Source organism: Tripterygium wilfordii, chromosome 16 (genome assembly GCF_013401445.1).
Source record: "Tripterygium wilfordii isolate XIE 37 chromosome 16, ASM1340144v1, whole genome shotgun sequence".
Classification (NCBI taxonomy): Eukaryota; Viridiplantae; Streptophyta; class Magnoliopsida; order Celastrales; family Celastraceae; genus Tripterygium; species Tripterygium wilfordii.
In genome coordinates this window covers 1,532,650-1,557,110 of record NC_052247.1, presented here as the reverse complement: position 1 = coordinate 1,557,110, position 24,461 = coordinate 1,532,650, and the positions used below count along the sequence as shown (strand labels likewise).

The following is a 24,461-nucleotide window of genomic DNA, read 5'->3' as shown; positions in this document are numbered from 1 at the left end:
ATACTTTTAATTGTTGATAATCTACGTTGATATACATGTGAAGTGTTTATTATCACAATCTTTTTTTAATATATTTAAAAATAGCTGAAACTTTTTTGAAATGTCTGTTATCACGATTTTTTAAAATATCTTTAAAATATTTGAAAATTTGTGAAAGTTTAGGAGATATTATATTATCCACTATATCTTTGATTTAAGAATTTTCAATATTGATGTATGAGGGAAAAAATAAATAATACCATAAAAATCTTGTAAGTTTAAGAGAGAAAAAAGTTCAAGTGTATTATAATTTTATATATTTATAGATATAGATTAAAAAGAAATTGTCTGGAATTTGTATATGATTTAAACTTTTCAATATAAATATTTAAAATATTTTACTAACTAATATTTAAAATTTGAAAAATGTGGTAAAATTTTTATAGGGAAAAAGATAATCATAAAAGTTGTTGTGTAGAACTTTAAAAAAAAAAAATATTTTAATTAAGGATTAAAATATGATTAAGTGTTAAAATAACTAAACACGTGAGATTAAAGAGTTGGAAGTTTAGGAGGGAAAAAACTTAAGTATTGTATTCTACTTTTATATATATATAGATTGTTATTTTATAGGAGGAGCCATAAGTATAATGTAATTAATCTCTTATGATATTTCTTTTGAGATGTTATAAATAAATTAGTAATTTAGTGTCAACTTGCATGATAGAGATCCAATTTTGATTACATTTGATTTTTCTGTCTTCTTTATTAATTGGGTCCAGATTTAATAAGAATGGGCCCAAAATAAACTTTGGATAGAGACTTACAATTAAGTTCCAACCAATTTAAAGATAAGGCCTCCAATTTAAACTCAAATTCTCTCCCAAAAGTATGTTAAATCATGAATTAAAATGTGTTATTGACTATTTTGGTATTCATAATGTCATAATATAGTTGATTTTGAAAAAAAATATATATAAATTCTAAACCCTAAACATTATATTTCAATTGAAATGTAGTTGAGAGAATAAATAAATTAATAGGGTAAAATATTTGTAAGTTTAGGAGGGAAAAGAAGATGAATTGTATAAAATCTTTTATATATTTATAGATATATATATATATATATATTTTTTTTTTTTTTAAAATAGTAATAAATAATACTTATATTATAATTTAAATAATGATAAAGGATAATCATTAAAGTATTAAATTGGAGTTTAGATAAAGGATAATTTAAATGGTTGTTAGATGATTATGACTGAATAACTAAAACATAATAAAAATTAAAATATCTGAAAAATAATAAGAATTTAAAAATCTAAAAAAAAACTTGGAAGTTTGGGAGGGAAAAAATGTGAAGTTGTATTCTACTTCTATATATATATAGATTCTCTTCCAAAAAATATGTTAAATCATGAATTAAAATTAGTTATTGAATTTTTTGATATTCATAATGTCATAATATAATTGATTTTGAAAAAAAATTCTAAATTCTAAACTCTAAATCCTAAACTTTTTTTTGGTGAGTGACCCTAAATCCTAAATTCCACTTCTAAACCGTAAACCCTAAACCGTAAACATTGATTCCTAATTTTAAACTCTAATATTTCTAATTCACAAAGATATATTTTCTGATATTTATTTGCATATCTTTTCTGAATTTCGAAATTTTTTAAATTTTTCGATGATATATACTTACATATACTTTTAAATAATTGTTATTTTGTAGGAGGAGCCATAAGTATAATGTAATTAATCTCTTATGATATTTCTTTTGAGATGTTATAAATAAATTAGTAATTTAGTGTCAACTTGCATGATAGAGATCCAATTTTGATTACATTTGATTTTTCTGTCTTCTTTATTAATTGGGTACAGATTTAATAAGAATGGGCCCAAAATAAACTTTGGATAGAGACTTACAATTAAGTTCCAACCAATTTAAAGATAAGGCCTCCAATTTAAACTCAAATTCTCTCCCAAAAGTATGTTAAATCATGAATTAAAAAGTGTTATCGACTATTTTGGTATTCATAATGTCATAATATAGTCGATTTTGAAAAAAAATATATATAAATTCTAAACCCTAAACACTATATTTCAATTGACATGTAGTTGAGAGAATAAATAAATTAGTAGGGTAAAATATTTGTAAGTTTAGGAGGGAAAAGAAGATGAATTGTATAAAATCTTTTATATATTTATAGATATATATATATATATAGATATATTTTTTTTTAAATAGTAATAAATAATACTTATATTATAATTTAAATAATGATAAAGGATAATCATTAAAGTATTAAATTGGAGTTTAGATAAAGGATAATTTAAATGGTTGTTAGATGATTATGACTAAATAACTAAAACAAAATAAAAATTAAAATATCTGAAAAATAATAAGAATTAAAAAATCTAAAAAAAAACTTGGAAGTTTGGGAGGGAAAAAAAGTGAAGTTGTATTCTACTTTTATATATATATAGATTGGTCATTCATTAGTTGGGACGTGTTGAAGCATATATATTATTTATGTGTGTATATATGAAGAATTCTCATATGAGGGTCTAATATAAGGATGCAAAATAAAAGTCTATATTTACATCATTGATCCCACTTGTCATCTCATTCGTTCACGCCATTAAATTAATGTAACCCTTATTTTACACTATTACATTAGACCCTTATGTAAGAAATCCTCTATATATATAAGTTAGTACCAAGGAAAGCCTAGATGGAGAAAACTGTACCAAATAAGGCTGAGATAATTAACTATTTTTATTGCAAATGTTATTTTAACGGTCAAAAATTCCTAACCAGAAACAAAGGTGTTACAAATTTCCTAACCATAAACAAACGTATTATTTGCACATATTAAATGTTATGTTTATTGTAATTATTAGTATTACTTGATGAAGGTGTTAACTACCTTGTGCTTATTGTCAAAAAAATTTTGACGAGTGTTGGGTTTGATATTTTCTCATGAACCCACGCAATAGTCATCAAATCATGCCTGCAAAGTAAACTATAAACATATGGTCATTTCTTGTATGACTCGGTAAGAATCAAACGCAATATTTACGAATAGAAAAGACTCCCTGTTAACCAATTACGTTAAAGCGAAACAATTTAAATATCATAGCTTAGTCAATCCAAATTACTTCCTACAATTTAAACTAGGTCTGGTGAAGGACGAATCTGGCCAGGACAAAAACAATTATCAAAAATGAAAAACAGTTTTTTGTTTTTCCTTTTTTGTAAACAAGATTTGTTCAATTTAATCATAGTCATGTAGGATTTGTTCTCTATTTCCTTCCCAACCTTTTTCTAATAAATCATTCTTTCTTTCTTTTTTAGGTAGGTTTTCTTGGTCAAACTTGTATTGCTATGTCGTAAGCTGACGCAGTCAGCTAGCTCTCGCTGACTTGGTCAAAATCTTCCTCCTTCCATGTCTTCTTTCTTAGAAATAGACTCTATACATCTCTAATCAGATCAATATGATATATAACCCCCAACACTTTACATACTGAGTTATTATATCTTCTCTCTGGCTGGGTATAGATTTGTGTGAGCTGATATAGAAGCTAAGACTGCAATGGCAACACAAGAGAAACAGAAAAGCTTAGAAGAAACATCAACATGGGCAGTTGCAGTTGTGTGCTTTGTTTTGGTGGCTATTTCACTCTTTGTTGAACACGGCCTTCATCTTTTAGGAAAGGTAAGCAAACCCAACTGGTATTTTCTTGAAGTCCTTCATATTTATGATGCAAATGTGTTTGACTATATGCCTCAACCAACTGCATCAATTTATCTGTCAATTATAACTGAAGATTTTGCATTTGAATGCAGTGGTTGAAGAGTAGACACAAGAAAGCTTTGTATGAAGCTCTTGAAAAAGTAAAAGCAGGTGAATCATCTTATATGAGCTAATTTTGTTTTTAACTATTTTTTTCTTTATAAGTTCTGATGGTTCAAACTAACGAGTTTTTTTGTTGTTGTTCCAGAGCTTATGTTGATGGGATTTATATCCTTGCTTCTGACGATAGGACAAGAACCCATCTCAAGTATATGTATCTCAAAAAGCATAGCATCGTCTTGGCATCCCTGTGCTGGGGGATCCAAGACTAAATCATCAGGAAAAGAGTCTGTTGATGATAACAGCCGTCGAAAACTTCTCCAGTTTTCAGATTCCGGCTCAATCCATAGACGGAGTCTCGCAATTTATTATGACAAATGTGCAGATAATGTAAGCTTCTTAACTTTTCCTTGCTTGTTCATGTATCAAGTTACTAAAACTGATAGGAGGGGTGAATCTTCATCTTTCTATATATTTTTCTATGGAGAGTCTGGAAATTGGATCGGTCCGTGGTTGATGATTGTGAGGTTGTTATGAGAGCTTATCCACTGGATTTGACTTTGAAGTTTTTATAAAATTATAAATTATATTACAGGGTGAAAAATTAGAAATAAGTTATCTGCCTATTTTTTTTATTATTTTTTTAATAGGTGTTTGCTTGACATTTACGTGAAAAAATGTTTTTCAGGGTCAAGTTGCCTTTGTTTCTGCATATGCTATCCACCAGCTCCATGTATTCATCTTTGTGTTGGCTATTACTCATATTCTTTATTGTATCACAACATTGGCTCTGGGCAGAACCAAGGTATTGACTTAAAACAAACCCCTCTCTCTGTCTTTCTGCGTCTCTCTGTTTTTTCTCTCTCTATCTGTTCCTAAAAGGTTCACTTTGTTTTGCAGATGAGAATGTGGAAGGTTTGGGAGGATGAAACAAAGACAGTAGAATACCAATACTATAATGGTAAATATCAACTTTTCAAAGTTTCTTACAAGATTTTTGATATTCAAGATGTATATCTCCAATGTTGGGAAAACCAGCAAGTCAATAAGTCTTTGTCAATAACAACCATCCTAACAAAATTTAAATGAGAGGCTTGTCTGTTAGGGAGATGAGGGTTGGGGTAGGGGATTTTTCTTTGGGGGTCGGGGGTTATGGGTGTTATTACTCCTTGTGGGCCTTGTGTACAGAAAAAAAAGCCACTCAAGGGTTTGCCTATTAGAATATGTGTTTGACACTGCTTACGTTCGTCTTTTACTTATTAACTGCAGATCCTGAGAGGTTCAGGTTTGCGAGAGATACGTCATTTGGGCGAAGGCATTTGCATAAATGGGGTGAATCTTCAGTTATCCTTTGGATAGTGAGTACCAGCATTTGAATTTAACTATGATTAGGTACTTTTTAGACGAAATATATTCAGCAGAACATTATGGATTTTCAATTTTCCTCCACTAGGTGTGCTTTTTCCGACAATTTTTGGGGTCAGTAACCAAGGTTGATTACATGACATTAAGGCATGGATTTATCGTGGTGAGTAAAAGTAGAATGATTTGGTTAAAATGTAAATTTGGGTACTGTTACTTCAGCATTACAGTTCAAGTGACTTACTGAAGTTGTAATTTCATATGATTTCAGGCACATTTGGCTCCTGGAAGCGGAGCAAGATTCGACTTTCAGAAGTACATTAGCAGATCACTTGAAGAGGATTTCGTAGTTGTGGTGGGAATCACGTAAGTTGTCTCAAATTTTTGAAGCTTTTTAATCTTCTTGTTTGTTAATGCATTTCACCACTTTAACCTCTCTTTGGATATAATTTATGCAGTCCAATCATATGGTTCGTTGCAGTGTTGTTCCTCCTCACAAATACACATGGTAAACAATATATATGCAATATTTGCATATATACAAAACATATGCATCTATATATAAGATTAGATTTTAAAATATGATACTTGTTTCCTTGCTGACTAGGAACTGTTTCATTCTTTTCATACAGGATGGAATGCCTCCCTTTGGTTACCATTTCTTCCATTAATTGTAAGCACAAAGACCAACAACCTTTCATTCTTTCTTTGCACTGTATTTTTTTTCCTCCCTCATGAAAACATTTTGATGGAAGGATGCAAGGAAATGGCAATACTGACTGGGGATTTGCAGGTAATTCTAATGGTAGGGGCAAAGCTACAATTCATCATAACCAAAATGGGATTGAGGGTTCAAAACAGAGGGGATGTTGTGAAGGGTGCACCTTTGGTTGAGCCAGGCGATGACCTTTTCTGGTTCGGTCGCCCTGGCTTTCTTCTCTTTCTCATCCATGTGGTTCTATTTCAGGTACAGCAGATATAGTTTTCTCTATTGTGTATATTTTCCTTCACATAACAGAAATCAAGAACTACTATCAAGTGTTTGTGCTTATGTCTTTTGTATACAATTGCTTTCTGCAGAATGCATTACAAATTGCCTTCTTCGCTTTTAGTTGGGTAAGCATTAAACAATCTCAGGGTTTTGCATTTGTTTATTCGAGAATTCGAGCTGAGAGTTTGCTTACACTTGCTGCTAATCTATTTCTTTCAGTATAAATTTGGCTTGAAATCTTGCTTCCACCATACAAATAAAGATATTGCCATTAGAATCTCATTGGGGTGAGTGAAATTTATATCCTAACATGCTTCAATCTCTACTGGAAACAGTAGTACTTTGACTAGTGAATTGTTGCTAACCTCCAACATTACAATTTGCAGGATCTTAATACAGATTTTGTGCAGCTATGTGACTCTTCCCCTCTATGCTTTGGTGACACAGGTGAGAAATTAAGCAGAGTAGAAGTTATATCTCCTATCTTCTACTCTTACCAGATTCACTTCATAAAGAACTGCATATCCATAAACGCGTCCAAGATGTAGCGAAGAAAGTGTTCGATCAAATGTCTTGTTGAAATAGGTTTTGATCATCCAGAACCAAACATGACAGAAAAACATTAGGGTAGCAGTACTACTTGATCTTCATCTTACACTGATTTGTATGTATGATTTTGTAGATGGGCTCGAATATGAGACCAACGATCTTTAATGACCGAGTGGCAACAGCATTGAAGAATTGGCACCATACCGCGAAGAAACATACTAAAGACAGCAAGCACTCTGATAGTCACTCACCAATGTCAAGCAGGCCAACAACTCCTACTCATGGCATGTCGCCGGTTCATCTCCTGCATAATTACCGCAGCAGTACTGCTTTTGATAGCTATCATGCATCTCCAACTCATCCTAACTACTATGGAAGTGAGAATTGGGATCCCGAAGCAACTTCACCATCTCCGTCTCCTCCTCGCCTTTACAAACAATCACAAAATGATGAGTCTGTTCATGTTGAGGAACAAGAGATGACAACAACAACAACAACTCAGGAGTCAAGCTCCACACAACTGCCTCCTGCTCCGCACCCCATCCGGACTCAACATGAAATCAATGTACATTCAGCAGAATTCTCCTTCAAGAGAAAGGAGAAATTGTAAATTTCTTATGCATGTAATTTGCAAGGATGATTTTGAACACGTCAGGTTGATGATACTGGAGTGCTTATATTTTCCTTTTCTTTTGGCAGCAGTTGCTGTTTTGTAACTTGTAATGCAGTGTCATATATTGAATCAATACTTTCATTTTAGAGGATCAAAACTGGATATCAAAACATATCAGTTATTATTTAAAAATAATTATAATTTAAAATTATTCAAAAATTTAAATAATTATAATTTGAAAATTTATTAAATTATTTATTCACAATTATTTAGTTATTTGAATTGTTAATAGTAATAATAATATCCATAATTCTAGTGGATAAACAAAAATCTATTACTTATATTTTGAAAAATTGAGTAGACCGACTAGTTTTATCACCTAGAATTGGAGAACTTATATGTCCGTAAACATGTTTCAAACGCGTTTCATTTTGATTGCTATACAGTTTTCGTTCTTTAATTTTATCTAGAGGCAATTCATTACCCCATACTTCAATCAAGAAAACCAACTACAAAATATTTTACTTCTTGTATGTCGGGAATAATCAGACTCTCTTTGTCGAGATCTGCTCCGTTATTCTTACAAGCCCTCCTAACTCCACATAAGAACATATGTTAAAAGTCATAGAAGTGGAGCAAAACCATGGAAGTCGAACCAAACCATGCACGCGGCTATCCACCTAGTTAATTAGTAACACGTGGCAGTATCGGTGCCGATTAATTAATAAGACTAAAATATGATGATAATAATAATAATAATAAATTAAGGGGAAATACAATACAGAGTAATTATCTCCCCCAACATAAACAGCAATCAATCACTGGAGACAGCTTTGTTCTCGATTCTCTGTGTCTTCTTCTGTTAATGAAAAACGAATCACAGTCTTTCATCAAGTGATCAGTCAAACGAACTCTAGATTGTTTGATCGGATTTTTGTGTCGCGATCTTGATAATCTTGTTCGATGGAGGTTCGACCAAATCCGACGTCCGATAACTCTACGATCGCGAGGCAGCAGCAACAGCAACAGCAACAGCATCATCGTCAGCGTCGTGCGACCGCGATTGCGACTCCATCCAAACAAGCTTCTCCTCCTCCTAGCGCAGTCGACACCTCGTCCGTTTCGCAGAGGTCAGTTTTCTTTTGTCGGAAATGATTTCAGTTTTTTGTTATTTTTTTGTTTGGTTCTTGAGAAAAAGCAGAAGAAAATAATTAACAAGATTAGATGAACGAAAACGATTTTCAATTTTTCTTCGTTTTCCCGTTCTGGTACTATTGATTGAGTGAAAAACCAGCTTTATTACTCTATAAGCTTAATTTAGGTTTTGTTTTCCAATCCTTTTCAGGTTGCAGAAGGAATTGATGTCTCTCATGGTATGTCATCTTTTGTCGCCATTTTTGTGTGTGGAAATCTCTTTCTTGTTGTTGACTGCCGAGAAATTTATCGAGAGAAACTATGTTATTCTTTACGTTTCTTGTTGGCCTCATCACTGCTTGTTGATTTTCAATTGTGTGCTTCTTGGAAGTGGAATACGTACTGAAGTTGTTAGACTACAGAAGAAAAGTTAATTGTGCACTTGATCCACTCTTATTTTAGAGAACTGTCGTGATTGTGTGTAGTTCAAAATGTTTTTTTAATCTTAGGATAGAGTTCAGTGATGCTTTAGATGCTGAATATAGATGATGTATTGTTCCGATAAATTGATAAAGCACTGAATTTATATCCGTCTTTTGATTGTGATGATATCTGCTTCAACCGTCGTTTGTTTCTGCAGATGAGTGGGGATCTTGGAGTGTCGGCATTTCCTGAAGGTGAGAGCATTTTCACCTGGATTGGAACAATTGAGGGTGGGAAGGAAACTGTGTATGAGGGCTTATCATACAAACTCTCTTTACGTTTTCCCATGGACTATCCTTTCAAGCCACCCCAAGTCAAGTTTGAGACGATGTGCTTCCATCCAAATGTTGATCAGTTTGGCAACATATGTCTTGACATCCTTCAGGTATTGATCAAATTGGTTGATATGGTTTGTCCTGTCGTAGGCTAGTAAGCCAGAAAGTCAGAGAGAAACCAACCTTAGTCTCTCTGGTAGTTACGGGTTTAGATTCAATTGATGGGAGGGACATATGATCAGTGGTTTAATTTAACATAGAGTTGAACTTTAACTTGAACATGAAAGTCACTGTCATTGACAGCTGTGATACTGTGACAGTGGCTTCTCGTATTAACTTTAACATTATCGTATGAAAATCTTGTTTTCTTGTTTGTGTATTATTCCGTAATGATAGTCTGATTTACCTTTGATTGTTACTAGGACAAGTGGTCTTCAGCTTATGATTGCAGAACTATTCTGTTGTCAATTCAGAGTCTATTGGGAGGTATGCTTTCTTTCTTGCATGTTTCAGCCTTGTCTTCTACTTTCTCAGGCTTGCCTAGTTACTTTTAATTCTCAAATGCAGAGCCCAATCCAGAGAGTCCTCTCAACAGTTATGCTGCAGCTCTATTGAACAACAAAGAAGGTGTTATACATGTCTTGTCTTCGTCAACACTTTATAATCTGTTGGCGATTTAATCTAAATGAATGTGACTTCTTGAGTTCCTATTTGCATATCCTAAAAAGACAATCTTACTGCTTAAATTCACTGATCGATTTGAACTATTACAATAGAAGTATAGAACAAAAGAAACATGATATGTTTGTTGCCACTGCTACTGCTACTTCTTTTCGTGATAGCAAGGTCGTACTGAACAAAAAATATCGTTTAAAATGTGACTGAAACTAGAATTGGTATTCCTTACATATTTCGGCATGAATATGATGATGCTGTAGGCTATTATGTGCCTCTCTTTGTTGTTTACGAGTGGACATCTGACATCAACTGCAAATCGCGACAGATTTTCAGTACTATTTTATAATGGAGCATTGATCTAACATTTGAAGTAGTGGATATCCATATGTAACAACCATTTGATTTATGTACCGTTTTGTTTTTGCAGAATACAAAAGAATGGTTCACAAGGAGTATTTTGCAGGAGAAGTGTTCGAGGGCTGATCTCTGAAAGTCTCAGAGGACAAAATGTTTCTTCTGTTACCACTTTGATTTTTCATAAACCTCCATGAATAGGTCGATTCAATTGGGCGGTCCTGATCTAGCAATCCACATCATTCCACATGGTATGGAGTTGATTCCTGTCTCTCCTTGTTCAAATGATTTTATATCATGTAAATGCTGAATAAATTCTACAAAAGGTTGTATAGTTGTTTGAATTGATTGAAACTCACTCACAAAGTGCTTGAGTTCTTTTGCCATTCTGTAATTAATAATTTAGGCTGCTTCTTGTGATGATGTTCAACTGTTTGAACCATTGGTACACTATATTCTTCTTTTCTTTCATCTGTTTTTATATAAGATGCTATTGTTTTATAAGATTGTTAGAGAGAGAAGATGATGAGTGAAAGCCACCATGTGGACCAATGGAGATTAGGCACTGTAAACAATTAAGTTTGTGATTTAACATAATAGTTACGGTCACAGTCCGTCAAAGGTATTTTGAGATAAAATATTTTTCTTTTGTCCTCAGCTGATAAATAATCTTGCTCGAGGTAGTTGGGCTTTTATAGTCACAATGAATTGATCACTTTGATAGTTTGATTTAGGGATTGGTCTGGGCTGGGCTTCAAATTGAGGCCCATCGTATTAAGGGCTAAGCCTTATACTTTTAGCCTTAAGACAAGGCCCAACATCTTCGCAAAAACCGTCATCTGCAAGTTAACTTGGGCCTTAAGAAGAGGCTCATCCAAGTAAACGGGCCAATCGAAACATGACATGCAAATTACTTCGGGCCTTAATTCTTTATCATCTGCAAATTACGTTGGGCCTTACGACGAGGCCCATCAAAGTAAAACCGGCCACTCGAGAGTCATGACCAGCAAATTACTTCGGCCCTTACGAGATGACCTGCGAAATGCGAATTACTCGCGTATGCACTGCATGTACAGCTCCGTCCAAAGGCTCCACTAATTTCTTCTCTGGAAGGAAACTTTAATTCTTCCAAAAGTGATTTTGAAATGAATTCTTAACGAAGTTTTTCTTGACACAGACTACTTCTAAATAGTTCTAATAATTCAAGATATCGTTAGACCCAACAACGCAGACTAATCATGAAAAAAAAGAGACTAATAAACCAATAACTCTTAATTTTTTTCAATATTCTTCAAAATTCCTATTTTAAGTACATCAAGCAGATTTGAAAACAAATCATCATTCATGAAACATAATTGAGAAAATAGCAAATTCTATCTACCGCAAGGATTACAGTCCATGGAAAAATGAAAAACAGAAAACTGTCCATAACTCATAAAAGACTTATCTCCGAATACTGCACAAACTTCGAACTTGTCATTGGAAATACAGACTAGCTTTTGTATTTGTCAAGAAATTTGAATACCTCAGGTTTTCAAACATTTTCTGTGGCGTCTCTTTCTGACTCTTCTTCGTTCCGTGCAGCAGCCAACCTCTCCGCTGTCAGTCTTTCCTCCAGAGCTCTTGCGCCTCTTTCTCTGCAGTGGGCAGTTGGGTTAGAAGCAGACAACACAAGTTTCTTTTCTCTTGATCACCCATGTTAATTCTAGTCCATTATTCTTAACATTTTGTAATCAAATAATGCAAATACTTTCCAACTTATATGTAGCATTTCTAATTCCAACTCGGTCAATATAGCAATAATGGTTGCTAACACCCAATTACCATTGTTATTATTGCTACGTGCTCAGACACCATTACAAGCAATGTAACCATTAAATCATTGCTAAATAATTCTCTTTCTTTTTTCTATTTCAAAAAAAGATAATTGAAAATCTCACTAAAACAGACAATAAAAAGGAACTTTAATGCATAAGCGCTTGTCCAAATACTCCACAGCACATTCTAAATGAAGCTTGTTACTTGATTGCCATCATGTCCATCAACAAATGACCACAAACAATCCTTTTTTATTATTATTTTGCTTATATCGACAACAGAATTTTCTCAAGTGCAATTGTCTTTTATTTGTGCCTTTCCTCTTTGTTCTGTTTTCCATCTTCAGCAAGAGATTACTTTAGTTACTAGAGGCCTAGAGCTACTATCAGACTAGCAGAGGCTTAAACTATAAGAAATAAATAAATGGTATACGAAAACTCTCTTTGCCACTGCTGCTATCTTGTCACCTTCGCTGCTACTACGAATTGACTTTGTAATTTTGAAACTAGATATTCCAGTTCAACACTTCAACCAACAGTTGCCAAAAGTTAAAACCTCAGAACCAATTTTCCTCATAGTGCATAAAAAAAATTAAATCATTTCAAAAGAAAAATGCATTATTATATTGTAGCATGAAGCCAGGAACATTACCTCCTCCTAGATGCCTCGATGGGGTCTGAACCAGGCAATGCAGCACCTCCCAAGGTATAGCCATGGGCATCAGTAGAAGTTTCTGATCTTCTACAGAGTAATCGATGAAATATCGATGCAATCGGATCAATGACAGGTCTGCACGTTCATACATATGAAAGACTTTGAGAGAGAAACAGAGAGAGGACATGTTGCCTTCAAATAAATTTGTTACTATACGCCAAATCAAATCATGTAGAACTATACCTAAGGAATTCAGGGAAGAATGAAGAAAAGGAGAAATCATCACTTGGATCACCCCTAAGTTTTGTTTCAGGTTTACTCTGCAAGTATCTGAGGTAAATCCAGCCCATATAAGTACCAAACACTAAGGTTGGCAGATAAGTTGCCGACTCTGCTGTAAAGAAGCTTATGGCAATGGAAATCAATAGCATGATAGATGGCAACCACTGCAGCGCATCAAACACAATACAAAAGGGGGGATGTGAGGGACTTAATGGTGCATATCTTTTCTTGAATCTTGAGAGATAAGGTAAATGAACTGAAAGAAAATCTTAGAGGCCCACACCTTTGCCTTTATTCTTAATATAGACAGCTCTTGGTCTGGCACAATTTGCTTGATGCCAACCAAGAATCCTGATAAGACGCCATGGAAGCCCAAAAGAGGCATATAACTGGCAACAACATCCAAAACACTATCAGCCATAAAAAGTAGGAGACGGGTAAAAGGCTAACTTAAAGAATACGTATCAAAGTGTTAAACATAACAAGACAACAAATTCGGAAAAATGTATATGATAAATTAAGTGCATTTAAGGTTGCTTGAGCTGATGATAATTGATAGCACACGCATCAAAGGGAAAAATATGCAAATAAATACTATAATTGAATATTGAAAGCACAAATACAATGTCATAGTTGATTAAATAAGGACAATCACATATAATACTTGAATCTCATATTTTCTTTTCTTTGAAATTGTTATTTACTTTTTGACAGGTAATCCTCCACCTAAGTTCATATTCGGCTACTCAAATGTAAGCATTGCATGAAGAGAAGAAGTACAGTTACCATCAAAGCACCATTAGTGGTGGTGTTGGAAATGTAGGGAGAGAGATAAGAAAACAAATAAGAACAAAGAAAAAGTTACAAGCAGACCAACTACATAAAATCTATGATGCATAGTACTTACAGGTAATTTTCCTGCCTTGTTATGTAATACAAGGCAATAGCAGTAACAAAAACACAGAGCGAAGTCAGGAGGTTGACCACAAAAATGAACTTTAAGAATTCCTTAGACCCCCATACAGGTTCAAGCAGCTTCCCCATGACAAGGAGACCGATCAAGCTGACAACCACCTAAGGAACAAGCGTCACCAAGAGTTTACTATAAGGAGATGGCTAGACAGAACTCAGGGGAAAAACAATCATTAAAGCATAGTAATGTTCTTTACATAAAAAGAACAGCATACCCCATAGACCGATTGTTCAATGTAACCATTGGTTATAAGGTTCCATGCAAAAGGAATTGTCCTACAAATAAATAGTCAGAAAAATGAATTATTCAAGTAAGGTTTGCATATCTAAAGTAATGTGTAGCTCAGTGGTGATCAGGGACAATTGGGCATAGTTGTCTCAATAACCAAACAATTAGCGTAAAAAATTGACTACCTTTTCATCATTAGCATTCAATACCCATTAGCAAATACGTGAATAAAAAATATCTACAACATGCAGCAGTGATATGTTTTGGTGAACATATATAAGATAAGGGCCACAAGGATGGCATCCAACAATCAATTGTTTTTATTCTACGACAAGAAAATCTAACAATGGCACATAAAGTTCAGTTTTATCACCTAACAAAATAATTAGAAACCATGCATAGTCTTCTGAGCAACTGATTTCACTGTTTTTCAACATAATTTTGTTAGGGTGCCAACACCTATTAAACTCTACTTGACAAGTTGTATGTAGTTAAAGGAAGCTCCACCCAAAGGAATAAATTTCACCATGAATATGACGCCAATTCAATATTACCATAATTTTCGAGAGTAGGTGAATGGACAAAAAGGATAAAGATTAAAGAAGTGGTAATTCAATAAACGGAAATATCTTTCCCTTTTGTGGTGACAAATATCTCAACTTATGCCATCAAAATACTTATCTCACTAATTGAATAGTGAATAAGACATATTCTCAACAAAATCTCAAACAGTATCCGAATTCATGCTTGTAAAAGGGAAACAAGTTGAAAAGCAATGTACAAACAATGTCAATGAGTGATCAACATTATTTCGATTTCCCCTAATTACCAGGGGACAGAGCTTCGGCATCAATATCCAAGGTTTTCATGTAACCTAAAATAACAATCGAAGTTTCAAGTGAAATTCAAATTCAAGTGCCATCCAAGACCATGGAAACTTAACAGATTGCAACAATGAAAACTCAAAACTAATAGTAACTTCATATTGTCTTTGATAGCATTTTTCCAACCAATGTTAATGCCAAGTCAATGAACAATCCTCCTAAACATCGCACAAGATAAAGATGAAGTTAATCGAATAGCAGAAATGTAGATCGAGGATTACCTAGCAGGAATAAGAGCAAGATAAGTTAGAGCCGTAGGCAAAATCTGAACTACGACATGGCCACCGATGAGTACCACAGCCAGGCCCTTGCATAGCCTCGTAAATCCTGTGAACAAGCTCGCGCCCTGCCATTACATTGAATTACCTAATTAATCTCAAACAAAATATTCACTGATCCAAGAGACAATTACAGGTAGTGAGATTTGGAGGAACAATTTCGAGAAATCTCGGGAAAACACATAAAAATAGATAGAGAGAGAGGTGAGAGCTTACTCCTGAGAGAGCCGGAGAACTCATGAGTTAAGGATGAATGCTTGCAACTGCGCAGCCTTCGATTTGGCGATGGCGGTGATCTGAGGTTTAGTGTCTACGTATGGCGGATTAGACGGCGAGGTGGTGCCGTATGCGGGCTCCGTGATCTGGTGTGACTCGATGTACCGTTTTAAGTCAAGTTGCAGGTGCTGGAAGACTGGGAGGAATTTACATTGTTTCTAACAAATTACAAATTGCTTATTTTAATATTTTTCAATTATGTGGTTAACCATAAAACAAAATTATTCGTTTGGTTTGTTTTCTCTCTTTTTTTTTAATTTTTAGAAAACATTTTTTTTTGTGTGTTTTATAATTTTCAATTGTTCAAATTATTTTGTATTTTTCTGAAAATGAAAATATTAGACACATGGAAAAACATATTAATGGCAGATGAGTTTTTCATGAACTTATCTAATATACATGGTTTGTGAGTTATTGCACATATCCATAAGTTTATGGAATACACATCTGAAGAATATGACTATAATTCTCACAAAAATTTGTCAATCATTCATCCTCCAAATGTTATTTTACTTGTCATTACGGGAAATCGTGTGTCTAGCCAAAGATATGCAACCTCTATGTAAAAAAAATGGCAAACAATTCTCATATACAAGATTTTTACAGTGAACAGAGTAAAAAATATGAAGTATGTATGCAAACTTTATTCCTATGTACTATATAAAAATACGGTTTTCAGAATTGAACTTGACGTATAAATTAAACCCCAACTCTCGAATTTTGATGTTTTTTTAAAAAAATCATTCTATTTGATATGCATGAACATACCTCCACCACAAATCCACTGGATATGCCACGTAGTCGACTAGTGTTATTCTCGGTTATAAAAAATTGTAATCATGTAATAAGAATTGCTTATTTTGATTGACAGCATTTTAATCACTAACATCTTCCAAACAATACATTTTAGCCCTTAAAACTAGTGTGGAATGAGTTAAGATCTCAGTATGAGTTAATGACATAATGTGATTGGTGCCTGTGCATTTTGCAGCCAGGGATCCTAGTACCAGAGGCATTGGGGTTAGGCAACTGGGTTCAGGCACAAGAGTGGGCAGTGAAACCTAGCGGCCAAGCCACCTAGTTGGGCAACCCAGTTCCATGGGGCACCCTCCCCACAATTTTGGTCATTGAATTCCTTGCCATTGCCTTCGTAGAGCACCAACGCAGCATGGAGAAAGATCCCGAGAAGAAGAAGTACCCCGGCGGGGCTTTTGATCCTCTAGGCTACTCCAAGGACCCGAAGAAGTTCGAGGAATACAAGGTCAAAGAGATCAAAAATGGTGAGACCAAGTGAGACTATTTATTCTTCAAATTCGAACTTATGTTGTCTGTAAATTGGTTTAAGTACATAACTCGATTTTTTATTTTGAGGCCGCTTGGCAATGTTAGCATTCGTGGGGTTTTGCGTTCAGCAATCGGCTTATCCTGGCACCGGACCATTGGAGAATTTGGCTACTCACTTGGCTGATCCATGGCACAACACCATTGGAGACATAATCATCCCCAGAGGGATTCTGCCATGATTTGTTCAATCTTAATTACTGCAAAACTACACGTGAAAACTTGTGTGATGAATCAAAGGATGATCATATCTGCTGCTTGTGTAAATAGAACTAGACCAGCAATTCAAATCACCAAACACTCTTATTCAAAGAAGAAACAGAGACAAATTTTCAGTGATTGTTGGATTCAATTTGGACACGTAACAATCTTATCTTAATAGTAATTGTAGAATTGAAGCATATAATACCCTTTTGAAGTAAGGTATGGACTGTGCCTTCTGCAACTTCTGGCTGCCTAGAAAATAATCTTATCAACACCAAACACAACTTCATAGTGAAACGCATTGTTGTTATTCCTTCCATTGAAGTCTAGTTTTTAGATTTTGTTGTATAGTAAATTGTGCTCCGTGGGCCCATGCCGGAGCCCCGTCGGGCCTTCAAGCCATGGCGGTTTCCGGTAGGTCATGGCTCGTAGGATTTCGTCAGGATAAATCTGAATAAATCCTAATTGATTACTCCCCTCCCACCTTATGAGGTCATAGGTTCTAGGGAGAAGGCGTAGGATTTATTCCGATTTATATTGGCAAAATCCTACGACCCACAGCCTAAGGGAAGCCGCCACCGTCCAATGGCCCAACTAGGTCTAGGCCCAATGAGACTCCGGCATGGCCCCTGAAGCACGATTCCTTCGATGCTGAGGGTCTCACGTTCCCAAAGTGGACAAGCGGATTTCCGCCTCAACAGTCTCCATGCTACCAAATACTAAAATCATGCATGGCAAGAGACACCTAATAATATACAAAACCTCAAACTTTATTCGTGGATATAGATATATATGAAAATGATAAAGATAATGACCATAAGGTTACAGACACAATTCCACATATATTTGGGAGAATTATGTGCCTAGCAACACAAACAAACAAACCCTGCTTCCGCATTAGAACATTGAGCACCCTTAAAATAACTCCCCATCCCTTTCTGGCAAAACCCAACGCATTGGTCGTAATCGCATTGAACAACCTCAGTAGAAAATGCAGCATTATTAAAACATACAACATCCTTTTGAAGCAATCCACGTCCTGTTCCCTCTACAACATTGTTTGGCTGCCTAGAAAATAAGATCATGATCACCACCAACCAAGACATTAGACTTCTCATACGCATCGCCATGACTTATCAAAGAGAAAATGGGAGAGAAAATAGAGAGAGGAAGATAAAATGGTGTATATATGTAGTATATATTATTGGTGCAATAGTAGTCCCGTTATACTAGAGGAAAAATTAATGGTTAATTAACCCTAATATCATGCTACCTAATCAAGGAGAGTTAAAGATCAGGATTTAAGGCATAATTTCTTGTTGGTAAATTTTAAAATACCATCCATATTAGGTAAATTCTTAACAGTTCTATTTAAACCCTAATTAGAGTAGGAAAAAAATGGTCAAATATAATTAATGTCATGCATGCTATATAATTAATCAAATTAAGCTACTATGGTGGCTTATATTATTCCTAAACGTTAGCACAATAATAATCATAAATTTGCAAAAAAATTTATTTAACATCCATATATAGATCTTAACAGTTGTTAGAAAACCCAAATTTGAGTAGAAAAAAGATCAAATTTAATTAATGTCATGCTATATAACTAATCAAATTATGCTAATATGGTGGCTTAGATTATTCCTAAACGTTGGCACAATAATAATAATAAAAAATATTGCACCTGTACGATATTATTTCATGTGGGTAAAATTTTAAAATACTTGATAAAATTCATTGAAGAGTTACGAGATTTTTGTAATTTGCATCAATTACACATGATTTGTTTATATAACAGCAAAAACAAATGCTTTTACACATGAAAGTTCTCTTTCCTAATTTTTTTTAATTATACTTTAGTGATGTTAAAACTTAAATGTGCTTGATGGATGGAAAACTTATTAACATCATGAGCATATTAAATTACTAATTGAAGAATGGAGATTTCTTTTAAAATCCGATATATATGTGATACCAATCGTCATATGAATGCAACTGAGACACTAAATATTGGTCCATGGGGATTGCAGTCTTCCACGTGGCAAGAGATTTACCCATAGATGTAGGCTTGGTATAGCCGAACCACGTAAATCTCAATGTCTTCTTTGCTCTGTCACTTGATTTACTTTCATGTATGCTTGATTATTACTTGTGATGATTGCGTCTTTGTTCCCAATTGGGTTTTTCCATTTCTTGTTGATTTGAGGTGATTATACTTTGTGTGTTCCGCTATTCCTCAACATTACACATGATGTTGGTGGGTGTTCTTCATTTGGTGAAGCTGCATCAAGTGAGAATAATGTGTTACGATGACCCTCTAAAACCCGAAATTGTGAAGCCCAAATAGCAAACATGATGAGAGATTGAGAGGTAGCTAGAGCTTCTCCTTGGTTCAATATCCTAGTGCTTGTGTTGTGTTAGTGCCATGTATACAGTTTTTAATTGATCTCTTTTAAAAGGCCAGGCCCTAGGCGTGCCGGGCCAAAAGATTTCAGATTCCGGGGCCGCCCCCAAACAGAGACGGACTGCTTGGCCCATAAAAGTGCATAGGTGGCCCAATTCACTTTACACCTCTAAGGGGGGCGGTATTTAATTATTTATGTCAATGTGGTGAATTCAGAGTAGTTTAATGGTTAGGGTTTTGAGATACAAAGGACGCAAGAAGGAACTGATTAAGAGAAGCGGCGGGTGTAAGTAATAGTATTTTAAAGTAAAGACAACATAACAACATGCGTGTTGGGTTGGGGTTGGGGTTTAATTCGAGGAAATTAATTAAATGAATAATTAATTAGTCTCACTCTCACACATACAAACACACAAAAAGACACGAGAGAATCAAAATGATGATGATCAAGAGGGCATATGGGGTGGCAGCAGCACATGACTGCATCCGTCTCCGTGTGCAGCATCCATCAAATATATGTATATTTGTGTGTTCGCAGTTCGAGGAGTATAGAAGGAGAGAAGCTTAAACCAATCAGTTCATCCAGTGTCGTAAGAATTTCATATATATATATATATATATATATATAGAGAGAGAGAGAGAGAGAGATAGAGAGAGAATGGGTATGGAGTAGAATCTAAACGGGAGACACTAAGATGCAAACAGCAAGCGCAACATATTAATCTGACACACACACACACACCACCAGGATTCCCACACTTGTTGCATTCCTACACTCTAATCGATATATACACACATATGACATATTTATATATATTTTAAGACTTAAGTTGCCATTTTGAATAAGGAGGTGCTCTCTTTGTAATGTTTGATCGTTTACAATTTTTTACATAAAAGGGAAGTTAGTGGCCTGTAAGAATTTTCTCCTTTTGCAGCCTTTTCTACACATTGAATGATCAATCTCTTCCTTTTTTCTTCACCTTTGATCTCTCAGCTCCCTCTTTGAACTATCATATATTATTCGTCTCTCTCTATCTCTCTCTCACATATACATGATCATTTGTGCATTTGTTCTTCCAAATAAGGTCATTCAATTTGTCTATTACGGGATTTAACTCTCGTACTAAACAAGTATGCATAAATATAATTGTAATTTACATGTATATATATATAGAGGGCTTCTCAGGTGAGGGATCCCGCACTTTATTTAAAGTACGGGATCCATCTAACACCATTCACTCGCGGGTCCCATCACATGTGGGGGCCACATTTACACATAATGAATGGTGTTAGATGGATCCCTCATTTTAAATAAAGTAATGATCCCTCACTTTAGGGTTTTCATATATAGAGAGAGAGTAGTAGTGGAAATTGTATACTAGTGACACGAGTCCCTTCATCACTAATCAATGTAGACCAAGAGGAGTAAATTAATTCATTGGAGTCCATCCATCTCCAAAAGCAATGGAAGTGATGGCCAGTGGGGAATAGAAACCCTAGGTTGTAATAATGTTTCCATTTGCTTTCTTTCTTTAATTCTAGTAAGCCAATCGGTTGCCTTCAAAGTAGACATATATATGTGGGCCAACATCTCCTTCTACTCTTTACAACTCATCAATTAATTATTTTATTTTAGTCAAAGATTATTACCAATGTTTGTTCAAAACTTTAAGTACTAAAAGCCATATTTATCTCTCTCTCTCTTTTCTTTTGTAGGCCATTTTAATGATTTGATCTTTTAAGTAATTTGATTTCCACACCTTTTTTAAAGATGAAATCACTAGTAATAGTCAAAATCAAAGTGGAGAGAGACCCCTTCTATCACGGCAAATTGAGTTTGGGACCATTAGATGATGTAGAAATTAAAAATTTTTTTGGTAGCTGAGAATTCTTCAGCTCAATATGCCCACTAGACAACTGAGACAGTTCTAAATTGAACTGCCAAACTCAGCCTGACCCACATTGGCGACACGGAAGGCTGAGCAAAAGCTTGTACGGGGAGAATGAGGCTGAAGGCTAGAAAAGAGCATTAACTCCACAAGGCCTCCCATGGATCTTTGACTCATCCAATGAGATAACGTCGAAATTACTAGGCATGTGAGTTGAACTTTCGACCTCCTGCATTCACAAGGAGTACTTACCGCAATCAATTTTACCATCCTAACCAAACCTTCTTTGTCGTAGAAATTAAACTCAATTTGCAGTAAACCACACATGCCAAACAAGCACATAAAAATTTGATTTATGGATTTAGTAGAATCACATTTAGGAATAGTATATGTATCTACATATATAAGGAATCAACTCATAATTAACCTGATGGTTAGAAGTAAACGTTTCCTAATAGGAGGTTCTGGTTACTAGTATTAATAATATACTTGTAACCATGAACATAAGACACTAATGATTATATCTAATGCTGCACGAAATCAATCCTTTATATGTACATATTAATTTGCAGACATGTATAAGGTTATGTCTAATGATAAAAATCAAATGTTTAAAACATGTGTAAGAACACAAGACACACATGTATGTGTATATGCAAGAGACTAATAGTGCATATATATATATATGAAAGCGAGTGAAATGAGCATATGTCGTTTCTTTTGTTCTTTGATGATGATATACGTTTCATTGCATGTCTTGTCTCTGGCACTAAATTGGACCTACACGAGGAGATACAATGTCTGGTTTCCAGGGATATACTTTTGGTAATTAAAAACATATATATTCTGTTCCAAATTTCGTTTCTTCACATAGAGTCCACATCTGCGTACTATATGCTTTTTTACTTGTCTCATTAAAGTTATCTGCTTTTCTCTCTCTTTCTACATGTATAATTGAACTATTGGTGTGGGTGTGATCATGGTGGTTTTTGTTAGTTAAGAAGATCAATCAAATCAAACTTTCATTTATGTATCAAATTGGATAATTGAGATTAGAAAGTTTAGACATCCATAATGAGCCATAATTAAAGTTTACATGGATAGTTGATATGATACACATCCCTGATACTTAATATGATATAAACAATAGACACATATCAGTTTTTTTTTAAAAAAAAATAATAATTGAACACAATATAATACAGAGACACGAGAGAGAGGTAAAAGACGAAGAACAAGTGTGTTGTTTTGATACCAACCCCTAAAATGCTATTGGTGGCCTCATATCTGCCAACCAAAGGTTCTTATGAAGACATTGACTATTCATTCGTATATAACAAGATATATCAGACAATGTTAGAATCAACCAAATAAGTTTGGAATGGGGAAGTTGAATGTGGTAACTCCTTGCAAATAAGGGAGGATACAAGTTTAACTCTCATGTCTAGCAATTTCGGTGTTATTTCCTCACATGAACCAAAGGTCCATTGAAGGTTTTGTCATTTTATGGAGTTAACTCTTCCTTGTGGGTTTTGGTCTCGTTCTCTTCATATGGGTTTAGACCCGATCTTACCTATCCCCAACGTGGATCGACTGAGTTAACGGCTCAAGTTTAGAGTTAGTCTAACTGTTCGGTGGACATATTAAGCTGGGGGATTCTCGGTTAAAAAAAGAGAGAAATCAAGCCAAATTGAGCCTCTTCACTCTTGTACTAACGTAAACAAAATGAAGAAACTAAAAAATCAAGGTGATGGAAAAGAGAATCAACACACAAGAGAACAAAACATGAAAGACAGAGTGAGTATACACAATAATTAATTAATTAATTAGTAGTAAATGACAAGTATAAGAAGGTGTTACATAAGTGGACACAAATAGAGTATAATTAGGTAGCTAGGGATTTTGATAAACTAACCCTAAGAAATCAAAATGAGTTTGTTAGTTTGATTTGATTAAAGGGAAATAGTAATAAAATATGATGATTTAAAAAGGAAAAGAAAGAGAGAGAGAAAAAGAGGAAGGTGGGATATAAATAATTATGGTAATGGGGTTTGCTTTTTTTTAAAAAGAAAATAAAGTAAGGCGAAAAAGAAGAAGAAAAGGAATCAATGTGTATCCAAGCACTTGGAGACAAAGTGAGGTCTGAGAAGAAGAAAAGCAAAGTTTGCTTTTAAGACCCAGAAAAGGAGATTTCAAAGCCAACCCCGCATAGCTAGGGTTGGCTTAGGAAATTGCTTGGTTACTAACCCCATCACCCAAACTCAAACCCAAACATTTCTCACTATCTCTCTCTTTGTCTTCACTTTCTCTCTCTAATGGTCTGTGTCTATATTTAGTGAGCAAGATTGGGGGAGGAGAGGGGAGAGGGTTGGAACTTCAACCCCACAAAACTCCTCTTTTCTCTCTCAAAATCAAACACAATAGTGACATTAACAACTACTAAGCCTAGCTTGGCCACTGGTTTTGCTTGTTTTTTGCCAATTCAAAAGGGGGGTTTTTGTGTTTGTGTTTGTGGAGGGAGCTTAGAGTTAGCTTGTTTTGATTATGACCCACTTCAAATCTCTCTCTATTCATCCATAAATAGCCTGCCTTCTCTCCCTTCCCTTGTCCAGTTCTTAGTTTCTCTATCTCTCTTTCTCTCTAGCTTCATTTGGTGCTTCACTAATCATCTTGTCATGCATAAAGATACACATGCAATTGCATACTATCTTACATGTTATGATGCATATGTGTTGAGATATGTATGCATGTATATGTATATGCCTGGCTCCCTGTATGCCATTTGCAGAGCCCACCGGAGAATCGATGGCCTCCGTGGATGGCGTATGAGGAGCCATGCATATTAATTCCATCTGTGTTATATATATATCCATGGATTATATGTACTGTTCAAGTGTTTTATTGCAGGGGTATGACAGTGTGGTCAAAGATCGGAGCCTAGGGTTTCAGGGG

General features: G+C 34.7%; 3 protein-coding genes and 1 pseudogene across 3 annotated transcripts; 3 read left to right on the top strand and 1 right to left on the bottom strand.

Annotated features, from left to right (window-relative positions):
• Positions 1-3,477: 3,477 nt before the first annotated feature.
• LOC119980942 (MLO-like protein 6) lies at positions 3,478-7,508 on the top strand. The gene is made up of 15 exons (XM_038823850.1): positions 3,478-3,698; positions 3,830-3,887; positions 3,985-4,226; positions 4,525-4,641; positions 4,737-4,797; positions 5,106-5,194; positions 5,290-5,364; positions 5,470-5,564; positions 5,657-5,706; positions 5,831-5,871; positions 5,992-6,165; positions 6,279-6,314; positions 6,409-6,476; positions 6,576-6,636; positions 6,872-7,508. The coding sequence occupies exons 1-15, from the start codon at positions 3,576-3,578 to the stop codon at positions 7,346-7,348; spliced, it is 1,767 nt and encodes a 588-aa protein (XP_038679778.1). The 5' UTR covers positions 3,478-3,575; the 3' UTR covers positions 7,349-7,508.
• Positions 7,509-8,108: 600 nt separating this feature from the next.
• On the top strand, positions 8,109-10,746 carry LOC119980943 (probable ubiquitin-conjugating enzyme E2 C). The gene is made up of 6 exons (XM_038823851.1): positions 8,109-8,481; positions 8,697-8,724; positions 9,126-9,353; positions 9,666-9,729; positions 9,811-9,870; positions 10,349-10,746. Exons 1-6 carry the CDS (start codon positions 8,315-8,317, stop codon positions 10,402-10,404), a joined length of 603 nt encoding a protein of 200 aa, XP_038679779.1. The 5' UTR covers positions 8,109-8,314; the 3' UTR covers positions 10,405-10,746.
• Positions 10,747-11,517: 771 nt separating this feature from the next.
• LOC119980520 (rhomboid-like protein 19) lies at positions 11,518-15,824 on the bottom strand. The gene is made up of 8 exons (XM_038823247.1): positions 15,609-15,824; positions 15,336-15,460; positions 14,217-14,277; positions 13,937-14,103; positions 13,313-13,418; positions 12,991-13,193; positions 12,745-12,882; positions 11,518-11,912 (listed from the first exon to the last, which is right to left on the bottom strand). Exons 1-8 carry the CDS (start codon positions 15,630-15,632, stop codon positions 11,810-11,812), a joined length of 927 nt encoding a protein of 308 aa, XP_038679175.1. The 5' UTR covers positions 15,633-15,824; the 3' UTR covers positions 11,518-11,809.
• Positions 15,825-16,641: 817 nt separating this feature from the next.
• Positions 16,642-17,191, top strand: LOC119981251 (annotated as a pseudogene).
• The last annotated feature ends 7,270 nt before the right edge of the window (positions 17,192-24,461 follow it).